The sequence below is a fragment of the Octopus bimaculoides genome, chromosome 3 (genome assembly GCF_046866305.1).
Source record: "Octopus bimaculoides isolate indiv1 chromosome 3, ASM4686630v1, whole genome shotgun sequence".
Taxonomy (NCBI): Eukaryota; Metazoa; Mollusca; class Cephalopoda; order Octopoda; family Octopodidae; genus Octopus; species Octopus bimaculoides.
In genome coordinates this window covers 129740868-129764376 of record NC_142930.1, presented here as the reverse complement: position 1 = coordinate 129764376, position 23509 = coordinate 129740868, and the positions used below count along the sequence as shown (strand labels likewise).

General features: G+C 36.5%; 1 protein-coding gene across 1 annotated transcript in view; it reads left to right on the top strand.

Annotated features, from left to right (window-relative positions):
* LOC106875007 (tyrosine-protein kinase STK) overlaps positions 1-23205 on the top strand; it is a 433941-nt gene extending 410736 nt beyond the window's left edge. The window contains exons 7-10 of the mRNA XM_089348411.1: positions 620-876; positions 3914-4067; positions 12321-12452; positions 16287-23205. Of these exons, the coding sequence (XP_089204537.1) occupies positions 620-876; positions 3914-4067; positions 12321-12452; positions 16287-16465 (722 nt within the window). The 3' untranslated portion in view covers positions 16466-23205. The remainder of the gene's footprint in view (positions 1-619; positions 877-3913; positions 4068-12320; positions 12453-16286) is intronic.
* Positions 23206-23509: the final 304 nt, after the last annotated feature.

The following is a 23509-nucleotide window of genomic DNA, read 5'->3' as shown; positions in this document are numbered from 1 at the left end:
TGATAAACTAGTGAGCTTCACCAGGCTCCAATTGTCTGTCTTGACATAGTTTCTTATTTCTTTATTGCCCACAAGGGGCTAAACATAGAAGGGACAAACAAGGACAGACCCCAGTGCGTAACTGGTACTTAATTTATCGACCCTGAAAGGATGAAAGGCAAAGTCGACCTCGACGGAATTTGAACTCAAAACGTAATGGCAGACTAAATACCGCTAAGCATTTCGCCCGGCGTACTAACATTTCTGCCAACTCACCGCCTTAACATATGTTTTGACATAGTTTCTACGGCTGACTATCAACCATTTTATAAAGTGTACTGGATGCTATTTTTATGTGGCACCAGCACCAGCAGAGTTGCTGAGTAACTTGTGATACAATGACCTCTTACTCGAGAGGAGTGAAACTGAAGGAAGTGGCTGTGTACCAGTTGAATAAATAAACATTACAATTGACTGAGTAATTGGAATGCTAAATGGTTAAGTTAAAAGTTCAGTTCCCTTATCATTTTATATGCTAAGAAGAAATATATCATATTCATTCTCTCACTATTAATGTCTAATTAGTATTTAACGAAATTAATATTCACTTAAAATATTTTTGTTAATATTTTTGTTGCAGCAAAATGGAATAACCAAGTCGAAGCCGCAGTGAAAATGCAGAAAAAAGACTGTGTGACGACTGCTGCATTTTTAGATGAAGCTCAAATTTTAAAAAGCATACAACATAACAACATCGTCAAGCTTCTGGCAGTTTGTAGTGATGAACCTGTCTATTTAGTAACTGAGTATATGGTAAATGGACGTCTTTCACAATACCTTCGTGAAGGGAAAGGAAAGCAGCTAGGTTTGACTAGCTTACTTTGGATATCAGCACAGGTAAGATAAAACATAAACATTTCATTGGTGGCATGGGTTTCTAAAAAACAATTGAGTTCCTTTCAGTGTTATATGGCATGTAAAAAGCACCATCTGAGAGTAGTCGATGCCAGTGCCGCCTGACTGGCTCCTGTACTGGTGGCATGTAAAAAGCACCATTCGAGCGTGGTCGGTGCCAGTGCTGCCTGACTGGCTCCTGTGCCAGTGGCATGTAAAAAGCACCAATCAAGCATGGTCGATGCCAGTGCTGCTTGACTGGCTCCTGTACTGGTGACACGTAAAAAGCACCATTCGAGCGTAGTTGATACCAGTGCTGCCTGACTGGTATGTAAAAAGCACCATTCAAGTGTGGTCACTTGCCAGTGCCACCTGACTGGCCCCCATGCCGGTGGTACGTAAAAAGCACCCACTACACTCTTAGAGTAGTTGGCGTTAGAAAGGACAGGGCATCCAGCTGTAGAAACCTTGCCAGAACAGATTGGAGCCTGGTCCAGCCTCCTGGTTTGCCAGTCCTCAGTCAAACCGTCCAACCCATGCCAGCATGGAAAGCAGACATTAAACGATTATGATGATGATGTTGTAGTAAAGTCTCTTTATTTGTTAATTTTATTTAACCCACCTAACATCATCCTTCTTTTGTCTTCTCCTTTCTATTTTTCCATCATTACTACTCTGCTGCTCATGCCTCTCACAACTGATGGTGTGGAGAGCACAAGTTAAGCGGGCAGGCCACCATCTTTGAATGCTCGACACATGATTCCCCAAGAGACTATTTTACAGCAAATTGCCAGGAGGCAAGCACTCACAAGGTGGACAGAAAAAGTGTTACAAGGGCACAAAGAATATGTGAACCACATAAGTCCAGAGCCAACTCCTTACTTTCAATCCCAACAGACCCCACAGTGCCTGACATGTGGCAGGGCCTTCTGAGCATGCATCAGACCGAATGGCTACAGCCAGACAGAGCGTGCTCCCATTTCTCTATTGTGATGCCCTTGGTCATCATCAACAATGATGGAATGAACTAATAATACTGTCAGTCATCTACTACTACACCTCCTCCTCTTCACTCTCTGGTTCCACTTTATTCTCAAATCAGGTACTTCTGTTGGTAAGTGACCGAAGCAAAGGAAGTGTTAAGAACATCAGTAGAAGAGTTTTATGGCCAATTGAACAGTTTTATCTGGTCCACTGAGTCATCGTTTCAGAGTTGAACAGTGTCCAGAATTATTCATGTATCTGATAATGAACATTACTAATAAATTAGGGATGAGATAATGTAAAAACAACGATGGTATTCATTTAATAGTTGGATTAACAATGATTATTAATGTGTGTGCATATGTGAGAAGAAAACAACAAAAATGTATGTATACAGACATTCATACATGTGTGCATACATGAGAGAACGCGCAAAAGTGTTTGTGTGTGTGTATATTTCTGAGTGTACATATGTATGTGAGTATGCATTTGTGTGTGTGTGTTGAAGGGTGCATTCACACCTATGTGTGCACATTTGTGTGTTAGTATACTTGTACGTATGTGTGCATGTTTGGTTTGGTCAGCTTAGCATTTCGTTACTTGTTAATTAACAGTTATCAATCTAATTAAAGCAGCAACTTGAATGTAGAGTATTGACTTGTCTGCATATTTATACAGAGATTGTGTGTCCGAGACAGTTGGCATGAGTCATTACTGGAATTGGATTCCTCTTGATTTGGTAAACAAAGCTTTCAGCCAACCATCTTGAAAACTGAAAGAAAATGCATTCATGTAACTATATACGAGTGTGTTTCAGTTGGCAGTTTAGCCTTAGTCAGCCTTGATAAAATAGATGGTCCAGGCTTCATGATCATCCTTCTTGTCTTTTTAGAGTTACTCATGACTACATTCTTCTTCTTTATCCTTTTATTCTCTTAATGGTTTCAGTCGTAGGGCTGTGGCCAAGCTGAAGCACTGCTGTAATTTATTTTCTCTGTTTTGTTGTCGCTTCCTGGCTGGAAGTTTGTCTATGATTGAATTTGTTACATCTGATCTTCCCTGAATGTATCTTCGAATGGTTAGCTGGTCTGGTGTCATCGTTAGTTTATCTAATCATTATCATCATCATCCAATACCCATTTTCCATGCTGGCATGGGTTGAACAGTTTGACAAGAGCTGGTGAGTTGGAGAGCTGCACCAGGCTCCCATTGTCTGTTTCGGCTTGGTTTCTATGGCCGGATGCTAACCACTTTACAGAGTGTACTGGGTGCCTTTCATGTGGTGCTGACACAGGTTCTTCCCATATGGCACCAGCACAGTTTCTTTTCACATGTTTCAGTAGAGGTTCTTGGGATGTGATATGAGGTTGACTTGGCTGCTATTTTAGCATGTTGCTTGACAAGGTAGTGGCTCCTTTGTTGGCCTCTATGTATAATTCGTGTGGTGTTTATGTGTACATGTATGTGTATTAAAGGCTTCTTCTACGTATTTCTATATAGTCAATGTTTGTCATAAGAAGGCACATAGCTTAGTGGTTAGGGCATTCAGCTCTTTAGTGCAGGATCATGAGTTCAATTCCTAGCAATATGTTGTGTCTTTGAGTGATACACTACTTCACATTGCTCCAGTCCACTCACCTGGCAAAAATGAGTAGTACCTATAATTGGAAGGGCCAGCCTTGTCACATTCTGTGTCACACTGTATCTCCCTGAGAACTACATTAAATGTACACATGTCTGTGGAGTGCTCAGCCACTTGCATGCTAATTTCATGAGCAGGCTATTTGGTTGTTCGAATCAACTGGAATCCCCATTGTCATAACCAACAGAGAGCCAGGCCATTTGTCACAGACAGAGAAATGTTCACTTAACATCAGTGTTTCATGAGTCAGATTACTTTACCAATTAATTCTAAAATTAAAAAAATTAAATATTTATCAACAGGAAAGCTTATTAATCACATGACATTTTTTCAAGACTTTTATATGATTTTGTTGGTCTTTGTTTTGTTAAAATTTGTTTTGTTTTGTTTTTTTTTTTTGTTTTTTTGTCGCAGATTGCTGATGGGATGGCATATATGGAAACTGAAAATTTCATTCACAGGAACCTCGGAGCTCGTAATATCTTGGTCGGAGATCAAAATCTTGTGAAAATTGCAGGGTTTGGAATGAGTAAAGTTGCTGATGATCCCGATTTCAATTTTAGAAAAGGTATATTGCTTTATTGAATTTACTGGCTCATTTAGGAGCAATTTATCAAGTAGCCAAACATAATATTAAGTATTTCTTGAGATTTCTGTTATAGACATGGTTTTGCTACCAAAGATGCATTACACTATTTATCATCATCATCATCATCATCATCAACAACATCATTTAACTTCAACTTTACATGCTGGCGTAGAGGTGCAATGGCCCAGTGGTTAGGGCAGCAGACTCGTGGTTGGAGGATTGCGGTTTCGATTCCCAGACTGGGTGTTGTAAGTGTTTATTGAGCGGCAGGGAGTGGTAGCGACCCCTGTTGTACTCTTTCGCCCCAACTTTCTCTCTTTCTTCCTGTTTCTTGAGTAATGCTGTGATGGACTGGCACCCCATTCAGCTGGGGAGGAACACATATGCCATAGAAACCGGAAAACTGGGCCCATGAGCCTGGCTCGGCTTTGAAAGGGTGACAGAATTATGAATTTTCCATGCTGGCACAGATTGAAAGGTTTGGCAGGAGTTGGCAAGCTGGAGGGCTACACTAGGCTCTAGTCATTTGTTTTGGCATGGTTTCTACAGCTGGATGCCCTTCCCAATGCCAACCACTTTACAGAGTTTAGTGGGTGTTTTTTACATGGTGCCAGCACTAGTGCTTTTTACATGACACCGGTAACAAAAAAGTTAAATTTTCATTAATAACCTTAACATCTTGTTGGTATGTATTGTTGTTGTTGTTGGGTAGGTTTGATCAATACTTTCTATGAATGCTCTTGGTTTGCTGTTCTGTCAAAAGATATCAATATCCTATATTGGTATCTTTGGCACCTGGACTCTATCTGTGTCTTCTATTACCATGTGATTGATTTATTAATAATATGCAGACTGTCTGCTGTGTATTTTCTTTGATGTCACCGTTGGAAGGATTAAATGGAGCAATTAATATAATTAACAGTAATTACTGAAGTTCATTCATATCTGATTTTATAGGACCTGATGATGCTTTATTTATCATATTTCACTTCACTTACCTATTAGAAATGGCTACCAGATCTTTTGACAATGCTGTCTCTGATAACATAATTGTCTTTTGTATTAATAACACAACTCATTTCACAGCTGTATTATCAGAGGCTACATGAGTCCTTCAAGTTCATAGAGATTATTATTTTAATATCTGTATTAATAGAAATCTTGTAATTATATGCATAAATGGTATTAGTGATTCTGACGAATCACAAATTTTCATGACTTGTTTATGAAAATGTAGACAACAATGATTAATTATATTATAATGTGTATAAGCCTACCTGGTTTTTAAAATTTTAAGTTCAATCTTTTTTTTTTTTTTTGCTGTAGATATTTTTTAGATACATTTTATTTCCAGCCTGTGGATTTTACTATTGTTATCACTAAATAAGGAAATAATGAGCTAATTGTCTCATTATATAAACATTCTTGCTAACAAACAAGTTCATGTTTAAACTTTAATTAGATATTAAAAAAAAAATCTTGGAGACAAAAAAAAAAAACATAAACCAAATATTTGATTGATGACATGTAATATCATGGAGATTTTACCACCTCAAATGAATGCAAATGATCCTGCTTAAAATCTCATTTATATCAGACATAATATTCATTATAGCATCACCTTCTCAACTGAAATTCTTGTTCCATTGACAATTCTGACTCATTCAGACATTTAGCCCTTTTGATACCAACTCACTTGAGACCATCTCTGGTTGTCTAAAACTAACTTATTGTTTCAAAGTGACCTAAATTAAGACCCTCCATCAAAATTTCACATTAGTTTATGCTCCGTCAGCAACTTAATAATGACAAAGTCATTTAACAAAATTTTTCATTATTTTCAAAATTAATTGAAATAAGGGCAGTGTACTTTAACAGAAATCATTGTCATTTAACATCTGTTTTCCATGCTGGCATGGGTTAGCTTGGCAGGAGCTGGCAAAGCCAGGAGCCACACCAGGTTCCATAGTCTGTTTTGGCCTGGTTTCTACAGCTGGATGTCCTTCCTAATGTCAGCTGCTTTACAGAGTGCACTTGGTGCATTTTATGTGACACCAACACCTACAAATACAGGGTGGTGCAAAAGTAGGATCACAACATATTGCTTTATCCCATCAGGTCCTGTTAACCTGTTCAATTCATGCTAGCATGGAAGATGGACATGAAATGATGATTATAATGATTTATGTACTCAGTGAGTTTCATAGTTTTAGTTATCATCATCGTCATTGGATATCCATTTTCCATGCTGGCATGAGTTGAATGACTTGTTAGGAAGCAACAAGCCAACTACTCTGCAGCATACACTGGGCACTTTTTTTTTTTTTTTTTTTTTTTTTTTTTGTGATGCACATTTACATTCTGTGCTGATCTGATCTACAGACAATGTCATTTGTTGACATTTCCCAGTAAATAAATCATGACAGCTCTACATTTTCGAAAAGAAAGTGCCATGTAGAAATTTGCCCCCATGCTGATACCATGAAAAAAAGCACCTGGTATACTCTGTGATGTGGTTGGCATTAGGAAGGGTATCCAGCTGTAGAAACCATGCCAGAACAGACAGTTGGAGCCTGGTGCAGCTCTCTGACTTGCCAGCTCCTGCTAAACTGTCCAACCCATGCCAGCATGGAAAACAGACGTTAGATGACAACAATGATGATGATAAAGGGGAATGTTAACACCTTTATTTGAGAAACATTTATGGGTTTGTGAGAGGAAGGGCATCCAGCTATAAAGCAATGCTTTCCGTAACATGTATTCACCTAAAACCATTCCAGCATGGAAAAAGATGAACATAAACTGAACGACCAGTGGACACATCCAACCCAGGGCTAACACTGAAAAGTGATGTAAAATGATGATAGAGATGATGATGATGGTGATGAAACATTAAAGATTTACATCCATTTTATTAACTGTTTTTATTTCTTTAGGAATGCAGAAAGGAAATAATATCTGGCAATGTTGAAATACTACTTTTTTGCCTTTTTAAAAGGATACATTAGTAGCTAGCCATGTTAATCACTGCCAAGTAGCATTCATGTAGACTTTTAGTTCCCAGCTTTTCCTTCTTTATTTCTGTCTTTCTTTCTTTCTTTCTTTTTTTCTTTTTTTCCACCCTACATTCTGTTATTATAAGAGAAAGGTCTCTAATAGTTAGGACAGAGAATATTCCAGCTAGAAATCTACTGATGTCTAAATTAATAGCTGAAACAATAATTTTAGATCTCGTTACAGCTACATTTAGAGGTTATTTTACTGTCTTTGAGCTTAGTTGTTACTACCACTAATACTACTACTACTACTACTACATTTATTTCCTGCCATTTGAAATTTCCCACAAGTCAAGTCAGCACTTCCTGTTGCACAGGAAGTGAAGTTAGAGATTTCCTTGTGTAGCTTAATAACACATTTGTATTTGGCATATTTCATGTTTTTTTTTTTTCTTTTTTTCACTAATTCTGATGTTCTGTTGGTGTGTGTGTATGTGTGATGTACTGATGCAGTGAATTTTAGAGAGGTTCTAAGTATTTATTTACCATTTGATGGCTTCCCAGCATTACACTGTGGTAAGCTTTTGCTTATCATTTGACTATAACACAAACCAAAATTATGTAGCTAATGGTTTTTAAGTATCTTTTCTATAGGTAAAAGTTCATTTTACAAAAACTGTTGATGAAAGAAAAAGATTTTTCCTAATCCAACTGATATATATATATATATATATTTAGATAGGCATGGTTGTGTAGTAAGATGTTTGCTTCCCAACTACATAGTTCCAGGTTCAGTCCCACTGCCTGGCACATTAGGCGAGTATCTTCTGCTATAACCTCTGGCTAGGCAAAGCCCTGTAAGTGGACTTGGTACACGGGAACTGAAAGAAGTCTGTTGTATCTATGTGTGTCTTTCTATCTCTGTCTGTCCCTACATACACACACTAACACCATTGCTCGGCAACTGGTGTTTGTGTGTTTATGTCCCCATAACTTAGCAGTTCAGCTAAAGAGACCGATAGAATAAGTCCCAGACTTGAATCAAAAATAAACACTAAAAGATTCTTCAAGGTGGTGCCCCAGCAGGGCACAATCTAAAAACTGAAACAGTTAAAAAATAAAAGATGAACACGATATATATATATATATCATCATCACCATCACCATCATCATTCTATATCTGCTCATATCCTCTACTTATGTATTAAATGTGTTCATTTGTGTACGTGAGTGGGTATGTGTGTTCCCTTATTGATCTGATATTATTAGTGTCTGACTAATCAGTAGTTAGCCTCATGGTATTGACAAAATTTACATGATTGGCATGGGTTGATGATTCTACAGGATCCAATTCTGCTCTAGTGTATCAGTTGTGGCTCGGTTTCTCTGTCTGGGTACCTTTCTAATACAGAGTGTATTGGGTACATTTTTCATGGCACCAGCATGTGTTGGATTGCCTTGTGACTTGCAAGGCAGAGCCACCACATATAAAAGAACAGAAGTTAAAGTAATGATGGAAGGAAAATGAATTATCTAGTGTGCGTAGGTTTTTTTTTTTTAATTAGTACCAGAAGGCAAACTTTTAACTCAATTTAAGCAGTGAGCTAAATTACTAAATTGAACTCAATTACTCCATAACATGTAATCTTAACGCTTACTATTTTCATTATTTCTTTCATTCTATTTATAACAATAATAAATATATAAATAGCAGCCATCTTCTAAAAATTTTTTAAAATATTTAAAGACTAATTTCCCAGTTGTAGTTTGCTGCTTTTCATGTTTGTTTATAACGTAAAAGCATTTTCATTTTTTTTTTAATTTCATGTTGACAACAGATAAGATAAACTGTTTAAACCAAAGATGCTATCTTGAAATTAGTGCATTTTTTAAATGTTAAATAGCTTCTGACATAAATAGTAAATGTATGACTGGAAAAAATATTTTGCCTGATTCTCAAAGCAATTTTTTTTGTCTTGATAAGGAAGATATAAACATAAAGTAGGCCATTAGATGGAGAATACAGATTTTGTTCTTTTTTAGATTTGATATTGTCGATCTTGTTATATTGAAAAAGAAATTGAGTACAAGCATTAGTGTTAATACTCATTTTGTTTGCTCATATCCTCTACTTATGTATTAAATTTGTTCATTTGTGTACGTGAGTGGGTATGTGTGTTCCCTTATTGATCTGATATTATTAGTGTCTGACTAATCAGTAGTTAGCCTCATGGTATTGACAAAATTTACATGATTGAATCCAATCAATATTTGTTACCCACCCAGCCATCCTTGGTTCTTTGTCCCTGCTCTCTCTCTCTAACCATTTTGACAGTTCTTCCTGATATCTCATCCCATCCATCCTTTCCTCTCTTTCCTGCTGGGTTAGCCATGTATCTCCTCAACAGCAAGGCACCTGTTCCTGCCCTTTTCCCCTACTTTAGCCTCTCTACACCTACCTTCATACTGCATTCCCATTTTGTCTTGGGGGGTCTTGACTTGTAAGTTACTGATGGTCTCACTAGTGTTGGTGCTATGGAAAAAGTGCCCAGCATACTTTGTAAAGTAGTTGGCATTTACAGCTAGAACATTCAGCTATAGAAATTTCGCCAAAGCATGCACTGTATACCAGCACAGTCCTCAGGTTAGCCAAATCCTTTCAAACCTTTCAACCCATACATGCATGTAACGCAGATGTTAAATCAGTGGTTCTCAGTTTGGCTCCATATGGCCCTTTGTGGTTCATATAAGATTTTGGTTTTGAAAATGATGTGCAATAAACTGTTTATACTTTTACAATATATGAAATATATCAGCAATTATTATTTTTTTTATACATTTCCTAATAATATTTAATTATAAAAGTAAAATAAGATTTTTAAATATCAAATGACTGAGAGAGTCCAGTAAAGTAAAATTGAAATCAAAGGGGCCCCTAGGGAAAAAATGGTTGCGAACCACTGCGTGAAATGATGATGGTGGTGGTGGTGGTAGTGGTGGCAGTGGTGGCGAAGGAGGAGGACAATATTTAATTCCAGTCCTTTATGTCTTGAATTCAAATTCCGTCAGAGCCAATTCTGCCATTCATCTTGCTCTCAAATGAGGTCTTGTTTCTACAGCTGGATGCTCTTCCAAATGCCAACCACTCCGAAAGTGTAGTGGGTGCTTTTTATGTGCCACTGGCATGAGGATCAGTCAGGCGGTACTGGCATTGGCCACACTTGAATGATGCTTTTTATATGCCACCAGCACAGGAGCCAGTCAGGTGGCACTACATATATATATATATATATATATATATATATATATATATATAATATGTATGTATGTATGTATGTGCATATCTTTGTATGTTATGCCAATAGCAGAAATCTGTAAAAAGTTAGTATCAGGGCTCAGTTATGCAATTCATATATTTCAAAGCCTGTTGCAAGCATTACATTGGCCATTTGAGTAAAGCACCTTTCTCTTCTCACTGATCTGCACTGCCTTTCTCTGCTCTTTCACATTTTATACTCCACCTTTTCTTTTCAACACCCTCACTGCTGCTGGATCTCACATCCTTTCATTTCTCATCACCTACACAATGACAACACCACCACCAACAGTGTATCAGTTACATTGCATCCGTCTGTTCTTGACTGGTGCATATAACTGATATTCTGAAATATTTGGCAACATTTAATTACATGCCTGTTTTCTGTACCTTGATAGCTTCAGAAATCTTTGTTGTTTTATTATGCAGGGTGTTCATTAATTATATTTACAACTTCCACGATATATTGTAGTGTATTGTCTACATATGTTGCATGCAACCAATGGAATTCACATGGAAGTGCTCTATATTTATCTCTCATTTCTTTTTCTGAATATTTCAAATTGTAAAGGTAATTTATGGACTCTGAACACCCTGTGTGTGTGTGTGTGTGTGTGTGTGTCTATGTATATAAGTATTTGTGTGTGTGTGTGTGTGTGTGTGTGTGTGTGTATATGTATATATATATATATATATATATATATATACATACACATACATACATACATATCACACACACACACACACACATATATATATAAGCGCAGGAGTGACTGTGTGGTAAGTAGCTTGCTTACCAATCACATGGTTCTGGGTTCAGTCCCACTTTGTGGCACCTTGAACAAGTGTCTTCTACTATAACCTCGGGCCAACCAAAGCCTTATGAGTGGATTTAGTAAAGGGAAACTGAAAGAAGCCTGTTATATATATGAGTGTGTGTGTGTTTGTGTAAGTGTCTTTGTCCCCACCACCACCATCACTTGACAACTGAGGTTGCTGTGTTTACATCCCCGTAACTTAGCAGTTTAGCAAAAGAGACTGATAGGATAAGTACCAGGCTTACAAAGAATAAGTCCTGGGGTCAGTTTGCTCAAGTAAAAGCGGTGCTCCAACATGGCCACATATATACCTATATTCTTTTGCTCTTCTCATGCTGCTTTTGCTGCTATCACTCTTGATCTTTTATTCACCCCACTCTGCCTTGAACAGATGGAGGCAACACACACACAGACACACGCACACACATACACCATGCACACACACATGCACATACACACTCATATATATAATCCTTTCTATTACAGGCACAAAGCCTGAAATTTGGGGCAAGGTGATAGTCGATTACGTCAATCCAGTATGCAACTAGTACTTAATTTATCGACCCCGAAAGGATGAAAGGTAAAGTCGACCTGAGCAGAATTTGAACTCAGAATGTACACACACATATATAATGAGCTGTTTTCAGTTTCTGTCTACCACATTTATCCACAGGGCTTTAGTCAGCCTGAGGCTAAAATAGAAAGCACTTGCTCAAGTTCTCGTACAGTGGTATTGTACCCAAAACCACACAGTTGGGAAACAAATGTCTTAACACACAACCTTGCTTCTGTTTACTACGTATCATCATCATCAGCATCGTTTAACGTCCGCTTCCCATGCTAGCATGGGTTGGACGATTTGACTGAGGACTGGCGAACCAGATAGCTACACCCGGCTCCAATCTGAATTGGCAGAGTTTCTACAGCTGGATGCCTTCGTATGCAATATAGACATACATATGTTATTACCATTTCAGGAGGTTTCTTCAACATGTACAATTCTAAACTTTCAAGGACATTTCTTAACTCTACGACTCATTTCATTGTGACTAATCATCGTTAATTTCTCTGTTTTCTTTTTCTCTTTTTGGCCTTTTCTCAGGCCTGAAAATGGCGGTGAAGTGGATGGCTCCTGAGGTGTTATTATACAACAAATACAGCACAAAAGCCGATATTTGGTCCTTTGGCATTGTGCTGATGGAAATATTTTCATATGGCAAAGAACCTTATGACAGTAAGTAATTTTTCAATTTATTATTATCCAAAGTACCAAAGCTGTAGTCGACAGAATTATTACCGTATTTAAGGCGGCGAGCTGGCAGAAACATTAACACACCGGGCGAAATGCTTAGCGGTATTTTGTCTGTCTTTACATTCTGAGTTCAAATTCCGCCAAAGTCAACTTTGCCTTTTACCCTTTCAGGGTTGATAAATTAAGTACCAGTTGTGTATTGGAGTTGATATAATGGACTGGCCCTCTCCCCAAAAATTTCAGGCTCTGTGCCTAGAGTAGAAAAGAATATTGTTTAAAGGTGGTAAGCTGGCAGAAATGTTAGCACGTTTGGCGAAATGCTTGGTGCTATTTCGCCTGTCTTTACATTCTTGAGTTCAAATTCTGGCGGAATCGACTTTGCCTTTCATCTTTTCAGAGTCGATAAATTAAATACCAGTTACATACCAGGGTCGATCTAATTAACTGGCCCCCCTCTCCAAAAATTTCAGGCCTTGTGCCTAGATTAGAAAAAAATTGTTACCGCATTAGAAAAAAATGCATAGTGGCATTTCTTCCTACTTTACATTCTGAATTCAAATGCTGCTGCTAGGGGTCGACTTTGGCTTACATCTTTTCAGGGTCGATAAAATAAGTACCAGTTGAGCACTGGGGTTGATGTAATCGACTTAACCCCATTGCCCCACGAATAGCTGAGCTTGTAGCAAAATTCGAAACCATTATTATTCAAAGTGCCAGTCACTCCAGATAAAGTATCTAGGGTTATCTGATCCCTGCTTTGTAAATTCTCCGTACCTTGTTAATATGAATTACAAAACTGGGCAGCTGCTGAAATAGGTGAGAATCTGACAAAATATCATTCAGGATTTAGTTCTCTCCCACTTCTTGTGTTAAGTTCAGATTCTAGTTTGGTATTCACCAAGATAAAATACCAAGAACAATCGGAAATAGATTCAATGAACTATCTCCTACTTTGATTTCTTTTTTTTCTTCTTTTTTTTTTGGTGTGTTCCAAGATAAGAATTCAATATAAACGATCAAACAGTATGAGATAAATATGTTGAACTACTGATTGAACCATTAAGACAACTGACTGTTTGGTATAATATTCAATTACTGCATTTAGTTCTACATTGAACTTATTTACTTTTAGCTCTATCTGAGGAAATTGTTTGTGACAAGGTCAGTTGATTTGTTTGTACAGTTCAGAAGTTTAATGTCTTTAGAAATTAGTTTTGTGTTTTATATAAAAATTCTGACATCAAAAACAGTTTCAGGTTTGTCAAGGTCAAATTATTACACTGCTCTCTTTCTCAAAGGGCAATGGATAGGGAAATTCATTATTGACCCATAAAAGAACATTAGCTTACTGCTTCTAGCTGACAGGGTTTTATGTCTTTGGAAAAAAGTCAAATATTCTTTCTACTAAATTAAGGTGGAAACATTTCTATATTTTTATCTAAAGTTTCATTTAATATTGGGATATCTGGAAGTAACACCAAAAAATAGGGTTGTTGCTGGAAGCTTTAATTATTAACCCTTCTGTTACTATATTCAACGTTTTAATTGATTTTGAAAATAATGTATTTCATAAAAACGACCTTATTATAACTGGTGTTTAGAACATAAATTAAATTCTGATGAAAAGTTTTAATTTAGATCTTTTTAAAATGAGAAATTTATGTCCTAAAAGTAAGAGTGTTCTTAGGCAGGATGAGTCTCCCTGAATATTACATTAAGGGCACGCATGTCTGTGGAGTGCTCAGTCACATACACATTAATTTCACGAGCAGGTTTTTCATTGATTGAATCAACTGGGACTCTCATCATTGGTCACTGACAGAGTGCCAGCAACATGGCTACCCAGCATTATATAAAGGGGGCAGTATCTGAAGAGAAGATAGAGATGGTGGTGACGAGATGCCAGAGCATCTTTTACTCACCTTCTTGTATCTTGAAACAGAAGGACAACTCATTTTTGCCAGCCAAATGGACTGCAGCAACATGAAATAAAGTGTCTTGCTTAAAGGACATGTGCTGCTGGGAAATGAACTCACAACCTTACAATCATGAGCCAAATACTCTAACCACCAAGTAATGTGTGTAGTGGCTATATATAGTCAGTACAAGGTGTTGATGTGACTGCGTGTATATTATTACAAGAGTTCATAAGGAAATGAAGAATAAATTCAAGAACTAAATATTTGCTACATAAAAATATATTTTATTTACTGGTCGATGGTGATACATAACCAAAATGTAGAATCTAGTTGAATGAAGTAATCTATGCAAGAAAGTTCACAGATAGAAAATGTAGAAATAACAGCTAAGTGGTGGTTTTCAGTCATGTGGCATAGAGAAATAGATGGACATAGCAATGACATGAATGGCTCTAAGTCTAATTGACTAAGAGGCGAAGAGCAGGGTTAGCAAGCTGTTTTTATTAATGGAACACTAGACATTCTAGAAACTTTCAAGGGAAACGCTAAGCTTCTTGAATAATTAAGAATCATGTCCATGACACAGATGCTTTGAGAAACTTAGAAAGGGAGGTTACTCTATAATCTTTCTTGCAAGGGAGATCATTCAACTATCTAGCTACTGCTACATGTGCCTTCACATAAGCCATGTGTCACCTTTGTTCCAAGATACCTGGGTTTGTTCTCTTCATCTTGCATAAAATCGCTGCCCCATCTCTCAAATATTCTCTCCCACCCTACTTAGTCAAGGGTTGAGGCTTTTTCCTTTCTCCTCTTTTATTTTTTTTCTGTCTTGCAAGTTACTTGGCGACCTCACTGGTGCTGGTAGAATGAAAAAGTGCACCTGGTACACGCTGTAAAATGGTCGGTGTGAGGTAAGGCATCCAGCCATAGAAACCATTTCAAAGCTGACATTAGCCGCAAGCTTGCTGGACCCTGTCAAACCATCCATCCTTTGCCAGCATGGAAAACAGATATTAAAGGATGATGATGGTGATGATGACAATGGTGCCACTGCTGCTGCTGCTGAATTATTTGGGTTGGTCCCAAGGCTGTCTGGCGTCTTTCTGTTTTGGTACACACAAATATATGTGTATTGTAGCTCTTTGTTTAATTATGGGTTCTGTCTAACAGCAAAATGCTATATAAAGATACATGTGTGATACCATGATGTTCCAATTTATTGTTAATTATTTGAGTGGGGAGAGGGAAGAACCCCCCCCCCCCCTTCACCCCACGTAATTTTGTTGAAAGGTGGGTGGGTGTGGTGAGGATGGCCCGTGTGAATGGGCCTACTCTGAGCATATGCTTGTAAGCCAGAAGGGTTGAGAAAGAGAGAGGTGCCAGCTTCAAGTACCCTTGGCAGTCAGAGTGACCAAGATGTGTGGGGTTCCTTGGTTGGGCCTGGGTAGAACTCCCCACTTTTGGGGAATTTTATTGTTGAATTTAATTGTTACTGTTTTTATTGTATACACATATTTTCATGCTAAACCTCACTTGTCACTTGTTTTATATTGTCCCTTTTTGTTTTGTGTTTGGTTCTTATGATCAATAAAGAAAAGAATATTATTATTATTATTATTAAGACTGGACGAAATGCTTAGCAGTATTTGACCCATCGCTACGTTCCTCCAAGGTCGACTTTGCCTTTCACCCTTTTTGGGGTCGATAAAATAAGTACCAGTGGAACACTGGGTCGATGTGATTGACTTGTCCCCTTCCCCAAAATGGTTGCCCTTGTGGGAAAATTTGAAGCCATTATTCTTGTTGTTGTTGTTATTATTATTATTATTAATATTATTATTATTATTGTTATTGTTATTAATAATTATTATTAATTATTTAATGTTTTTCCTAGGTATGGGAAGCAAAGAGGCCTTTGAGAAAGTTCAGTCTGGCTACAGGATGCCATGTCCACAGTATTGCCCTGCTGAGATTTACAATGTTGCCCTCACTTGTTGGAACATTAATGCACCAAGGCGACCCTCGTTTGACTTTCTGAACAGCTTTCTTCATGATTGCCACTCTACTTCCTGACCTGACCCCAATTTTCTCACTTCATCTTCTTCTTCTTTGTCTACTACAACAACAACAACAACAACAACAACAATTACTACTACTACTACTACCACTACCTATGCTGTTAATTCTTAAACTCTGGTGACCAATGGACACAGGAACAGATTATCACACACAGAAGTACAAACACACCGCAGAGATAACTACAAACACAATCTTCTTTTCCTTAATCTTGTAGAATTGTCACAGCCAGCCAGTGAGGCCTAGAATAGCTATGAGGACTGAGCTAACAAACAGCCTAAGTAAACTTAACAGGAAAAAAAAAAAGAAAAAAAAACCCATCATGGACCAACTTTAGTAAGAGGGTCCTTGAAATAAATTATACCATTATTTAAGTCAAAGAGTATTGCTTATGTTAATCTTTACCTTGCATACCAAAGGAGCTAATTAACACAAATATAGAACTTGTTGAGCAAAACTATTGACATTGTACCTATACAATAACACACCACAGAGAGATAGACTTTTTTTAATTACTAATCGTATGTATATGTAAATGTAAAATTGTCGTGTATATGTTAGTATATGTCTGTGTTGTACGGATGTTGGTGTATGACTATGTGTAGTGTAATGATATATACACACATATATATATATGTAGATAGAGAGAGAGAAATATATATATATATATATATTATTGTTCTGTAATAACATGTTTCTCATTTAAGCCACAAAAATATGTCATTTGCTCACAATATTGTGTCTGTTGCTTGCTTCCTTCCCATCAATCTTTTTTTTTTTTTTATCATCATCTTTTGAACTATTTATTACATTTCAGAAAGGATTACACACACAAACACACACACACACACACACACACACAGAGGAGAGAAACTGTCATATATTTTTCTAGTGAATTAGTAAAACCTTCCCCTCGTCCCTGCAACTAGAATGTCTGTAATACTGTTATTGACATCCTACAAAGCAGTATTTTTCTGAAAGGTTGCAGGAGCATTTTGTGTATGCACATACGTACATATATATGAAGTCAAACCATGGAGCCTGGTGTAGCCATCTGGTTCACCAGTCCTCAGTCAAATCGTCCAACCCATGCTAGCATGGAAAGCAGACGTTAAACGATGATGATGATATATATATGTATGTATGTATGCATGTATATATATGTATATATATGCATACATATATATATATGTACGTATATATGCATATATATATATTTATATATTGTAGGAGTGGCTGTGTGGTAAGTAGCTTGCTTACCAACCACATGGTTCCAGGTTCAGTCCCACTGTGTAGCACCTTGGGCAAGGGTCTTCTACTATAGCCTCGGGCTGACCAAAGCTTTGTGCGTGGATTTGGTTGGTGGAAACTGAAAGAAGCCTGTTGTGTGTGTGTAAATATATATATATATATTTGTACCCCCACCATTGCTTGACAACCAAAGTTGGTGTGTTTACATCCCCATAACTTAGCGGTTTGGCAAAAGAGACCAATAGAATGAGTACTAGGCTTGCAAAGTATCAGTCCTGGGGTCAGTTTGTTCAACTAAAGGCAGCACTCCAGCATGGTCGCAGTCAAATGACTGAAACAAATAAAAGAATATATATATATATATATATATATATATATATATATATATATATATATATATATATATATATATATATATGTACGGTGGCATTTCAAAGCTATTTATTGATGTAACTTGAAATACTACACATTGAGGCAAGTTACATCAAGAAGTTTTGAAATTCCACCATGACTTTACAGATACCCTTGCATGTCAGTGTGCTCCAGGTGTTTTTTGGTTTGGCAGCAACGTCAGGGCATTGGACAAAATGCTTCGCAGAACGTTTGCTGTAGCCCATCTTTTCTACCACATTATTATTATTATTATTATTATTATTATTATTATTATAATATTCTGAATATTATTAGTCAAGTTCATCTCTAATTTACAATGATTCTATTCTCAAGTGTCAAACATATGCTAGTTGCAAATTGCCTTGCTATATCTTCTGACTAGAAGCCTACTACTACTACTACCATCATCGCCACTTCCATCACATCCTTTGCTTAAAATGAATCCCTGACATTACATATACTACAGGATAGCTATGTATTATATGTCACTTCCCTCTCTACTGTAGTCGCACTCATTCAAAGGGGCTTTATGAGCTGTTAATGGCAACCTCACTAGTGCTGGCACCAAGCAAACAGCTCCCAGTACACTCTGCAGAGTAGTTGATGTTAGGAAGGGCATCCGGCCATAGAAACCCATGCCAAAACAGACACTGGAGTTTGATGTAGCCCTACAACTTGTCGACATCACATCAAATTATCCAACCCATGCCTACATGGAAAATGGACATTAAGACATCATATATATGTGTGTGTGTGTCTGTATGTATGTATATATCTATATATATATATATATATATATATATATATATATATATATATATACATTCGTTTCTGGATAGTAGAATTAACAGACTATTCAACAAATTACCTTGTGGTATTTTGTTATGTCCTTTCTTGAAATTCTGATTTTATGTCACACCCAGGTTTGTCCTTAAACTTTGATTTTCCCAAGTTTAACAAATAAGAGGGGAAATGTGATGGCTCAGCATGACCACAGTTTAAGAACCAAAAATAATAGAATGTGTGTGTGTGTGTACTGAGAATATATTACACTAGCTTACACACACACATGCACATGCTATCTTCTCTATATTTATTAACTGTATAAATTTTGTTGTACCCTTCGTAATTACCGTATCATTCTGGTGCATATGTACTGTCACCCTCGTTCTTTTAATGGTGTCAACTTAGTGATTGTTCATTTGTTGGTTGGCTTCTTATACTTACATTATGTCAGCATGAGTGTTTCATTTGTTTCATCAATTAATGTAATGGAATAACCAAATTCATAGATATATATATACACACAATGCATACACACATATATATTTATGTGTTTGTGCGTGTATTGCAACACTTTCATCTTCACTCTTCCCATCCCTAATTGACGTCCATGTTTGAAAATAAGATTTTCTTCTCTTGTAATAACGAATATGGGTAAATCAATCAAATTCTTCTGTGATAATTTTGACTCTAATTTTCTCTAGGAATCTTTTGTCCTCCAGCTTACCCACTGTTCCAAGACCACCCACAATCATTTCTTTATAAAGTTTAGTGAAAGAACCGAACCATAGTTATGGCATTACTAAACATCTTTTTTTATCTTTCATCCTTTCAGGATCGATAAAATAAGTACCAGTTGGACACTGGGGTCGATGTGATTGACTATGCCCCTCCCCCAAAGTGTCAGGCCTTGTGCCTGCAGTAGAAATGATTATTATTATTATTAAGGCGGCGAAGTGGCAGAATCATTAGCATGCTGGGCAATATGCTTAGCGGTATTTTGTCTGCCGTTATGTTCTGAGTTCAAATTCCACCGAGGTCGGCTTTGTCTTTCATCCTTTTGGGGTCAATAAATTAAATACTAGTTGAATACTATGGTTGATGTAATCGACTTCACCTTTCCTCTGAAATTACTGGCTCTGTGCCAAAATTTGAAATTACTATCTTTATTAGTATTAAGGGATTCGGCCCTTGTGGTCAATAAAAGAAAATATTAGTACTAAAGGATTGTTAGGGTAGCAGAAAAGGATGCACTGTGGTACCGATTCCAGCTTTATGTTCAAATGTTTGCTGTGGTCAGCTTGGTCTTTCATCCTTTTGGAGTTGATAAAAATAAAGTATCAGTTGAACACAGGGATGCTGTAATCCACTAAAACTCCCTCCCTCCAAAATTGCAGGCCTTGTGCCAAAAATATGAAACCATTATTATTTTTATTATTATTCTTATTATTATTATTCAAATTCTGCTGAGGTCGACTTTGCCTTTCACCCTTTCGGGGGTCGATAGAATAAGTACCAGTTATGTACTGGGGTCAATGTAATCGACTTAATCCCCTCCCTCAAGTTGCCCTTGTGTCAAAAATTTGAAACCATTATTATTACTCTAATTCTGCTGAGGTCAATTTTGCCTTTCATCCTTTCGGGGTTGATAAAATAAGTACCAGTTGAGTACTGGGGTTGATGTAATTGGCTATCCCCCTCCCTCAAGTTTTGGGCCTTGTGCCTATAGTAGAAAAGATTATTATTAAGGTGGCGAAAGGCAGTGAGCTGACAGAATCGTTAGTACACCGGGTGAAATGCTTAGCGGTATTTCACCTGTCACTACTTTCTGAGTTCAAATTCCGCTGAGGTCGATTTAGCCTTTCATCCTTTTGGGGTCGATAAACTAAGTACTAATGAAACACTGGGGTCAATGTAATTGACTAGTCCACGCCCGCTAAATTTGAAGCCTTGTGCCTCTTGTAGAAAGGATTATTATTATTAAGGCGGCGAGCTGGCAGAATCATTAGCACGCCAGGCAAAATGCCTAGTGACATTTCATCCATCTTCATGTTTTGAGTTCAAATTCCACCAAGGTCGACTTTGGCTTTCATTCTTTCAGGGTCAATAAAATAAGTGTCACTTGCGTGGCTTTCATCCTTTCAGAGTCAATAAAATAAGTGTCACTTGCGTGCTGGGCTTGATGTAATTGACTTATCCCCACCCCCAAAATTCCAAGCCTTGTTTCTTCAGTAGAAAGAATTATCATAATTATCATCATCATCATCATCATAAACACTGCATATATGAATTGGTTGTTGTTCTTGTTGTGGTTGCTACCCTATTAAAAAGTTCAATGCTGCAATTTCTATTGAAACATTGGAACAGTTTCAATTTTATTTGTCTTGAGACTTAAAACTTCTGGGGAGAACTCAGTCATGAGAATTGTGCTGTTTCTGGCAAGTTTGGTAAAACAATTTGCATTCCATTCAGAATATGGTTCCATGTCAAAAATTCTGCTCAATTGGAATCATTTTGAATTGGTTCCAACCTTTGCCTTGTCATGAAGTGTTGTGGAATTCAGCATATTCTTCTAATTAATCGATATTAATTAATGTATTAGACTTCTACATTAGACACAGTGGTATCCAAGTATATTAATTTTTACAGCAACCCCACTCCCTTCACCACCCCATCTTGCAAATAAAATAAATTAATTATTAAAGACTGAGTTCTTATTAAAAAAATTCCAAGTCTGGACCATGCATTTCCCATCTTGATTCTCTCTCTCTCTTATTCAGACTTACTTGTCATGATACCAGTGGTTTATGTGGGAACTTTCATCTATTAACATATAATTATGTTAAAATTAAATGATTGTACTTATATTTATGAAGAATATCAAATAATCTTGCCTTTTTTTTTTTTTTGTCCAAGGCACCAAACGGGTTGGGTGGGTACACACGCACACACACACACGTATACAAATATACTCAAAAAAGGGGTAGAAAAGGAAAGTTAGTGGGGGATGGGCTTTATCTTTTATTATTCCAGACAAAATGTAAATATATATATATATTTTCTGTCAGTATTAATAATCTTGGAATCAGGCACTGATTTTCTTATCTTAATCTTTAGGATTATAGAGTCAAGAAATGGAAAAATAAGAGCTCAGCATCTTGGAGTTTCTATTTCTTTTGTTCTATGACCCTAAAAAATTAATTATTTCTTGCATAGGCATGTTATAAGTGTGAAATCCTTATCTTATTTTAAGTCCCTTACAACATACAATCATGCAAAAGACTGTGAATTTTCTATTTCAAAACATTTATCTTTTTGATTCTTTATTGCAGTAAGATGAAGGATGAAAAAACGATATTATAACAAATATATGTAAATGGATTAAAATATACCAAAAAAAAAAAAAAAAAAGATGGAAAGAAAAAAGAAGAAATCATCACATGAAGTTTTCATGTGAAAATATTTTATTGACAAAAAGTCTTTCATTTTAGAAAATTGTTGTACATTGACATAGTATTAAACTATCTTTTAGTTACATATTGTTCACCCTATACTAATCTCTTTTTTTTTTTTTTTGTTCAACCCTCACCTTTTAACCAGCATTTGATTAAAAAAAAAAAAATGAACATTTCTCTATAAGTGTCCCTTACCAGCCAAGTACTATGTAGAATTTAGGATGTCCTTTTTGTTGCCATATACAATGGCTCTGTGTTGAATTTATGATTTAGCACTACAAAAGAAAACAAAAACTAACAACTAAAAACAATGTTAAGACTCAGTGAAATATTAAGAATTGTGTGACAAAATGCTAGTACAAAACTACAATATCTGTTGATAGGGTATTTCTGCTATACTGCCTCTGTTTATGTATGTGTTTATGTATGGTTATCGTTTGGGAAGAAATCCTGAATGGTAAAAATAAAAGAAATGGTTTCAAGGATATATAATATACAATTCTGGAATGCTTGTCCGGAATTGAAAAGAATGGGCTCCTGGCAGATAGTTCATATTTTTTTTTTTTCTCTGGTGTGCAATATGTAATATTTACCAACTGATAAATTTTTCTATGGGAGCTTTTTCCTTTTTCATTGGCTGGCTCATATCCAGTAATGGATTGAAAATAAAAATTAAAAAAAAAAAAAATAGACTGCCTGCTAAAAGTGCAAACATGAGACTGACAATTCCCTGATGGGGATCAGTAATAAATGTAAACAAAATTAAAAAAAACAAAAAGTGTTTTGTTTTTCTTTTTTTTTTTGTCATTTTTTTTTTATTAAATAGAAATAAAAAGTTGGCGCAATTAAAATGTCTGTATTGTTTGTTTTAGTAATATGTGTTATATTGTTATTCCCTTTATATATATATATATATATATATATATATATATCTGTAAATAATATGTGACAATTATTCGGTAGTCATGATAAAACTCCGAGTTTCGGATGTCGGGGTGGAAACCTATGCCGCCTTCTCTTCAGTTATCTAGCCATCGAAAAAATGCTATCCATATTTAGTCACATGTGGACATGATCCAAAAAGTTCAGTTCTTGAATTTAGACATGTGGCGGGGTCTAAGCTGCTTTTCCAGATGAGCCATCTTTCCATATCACAAAG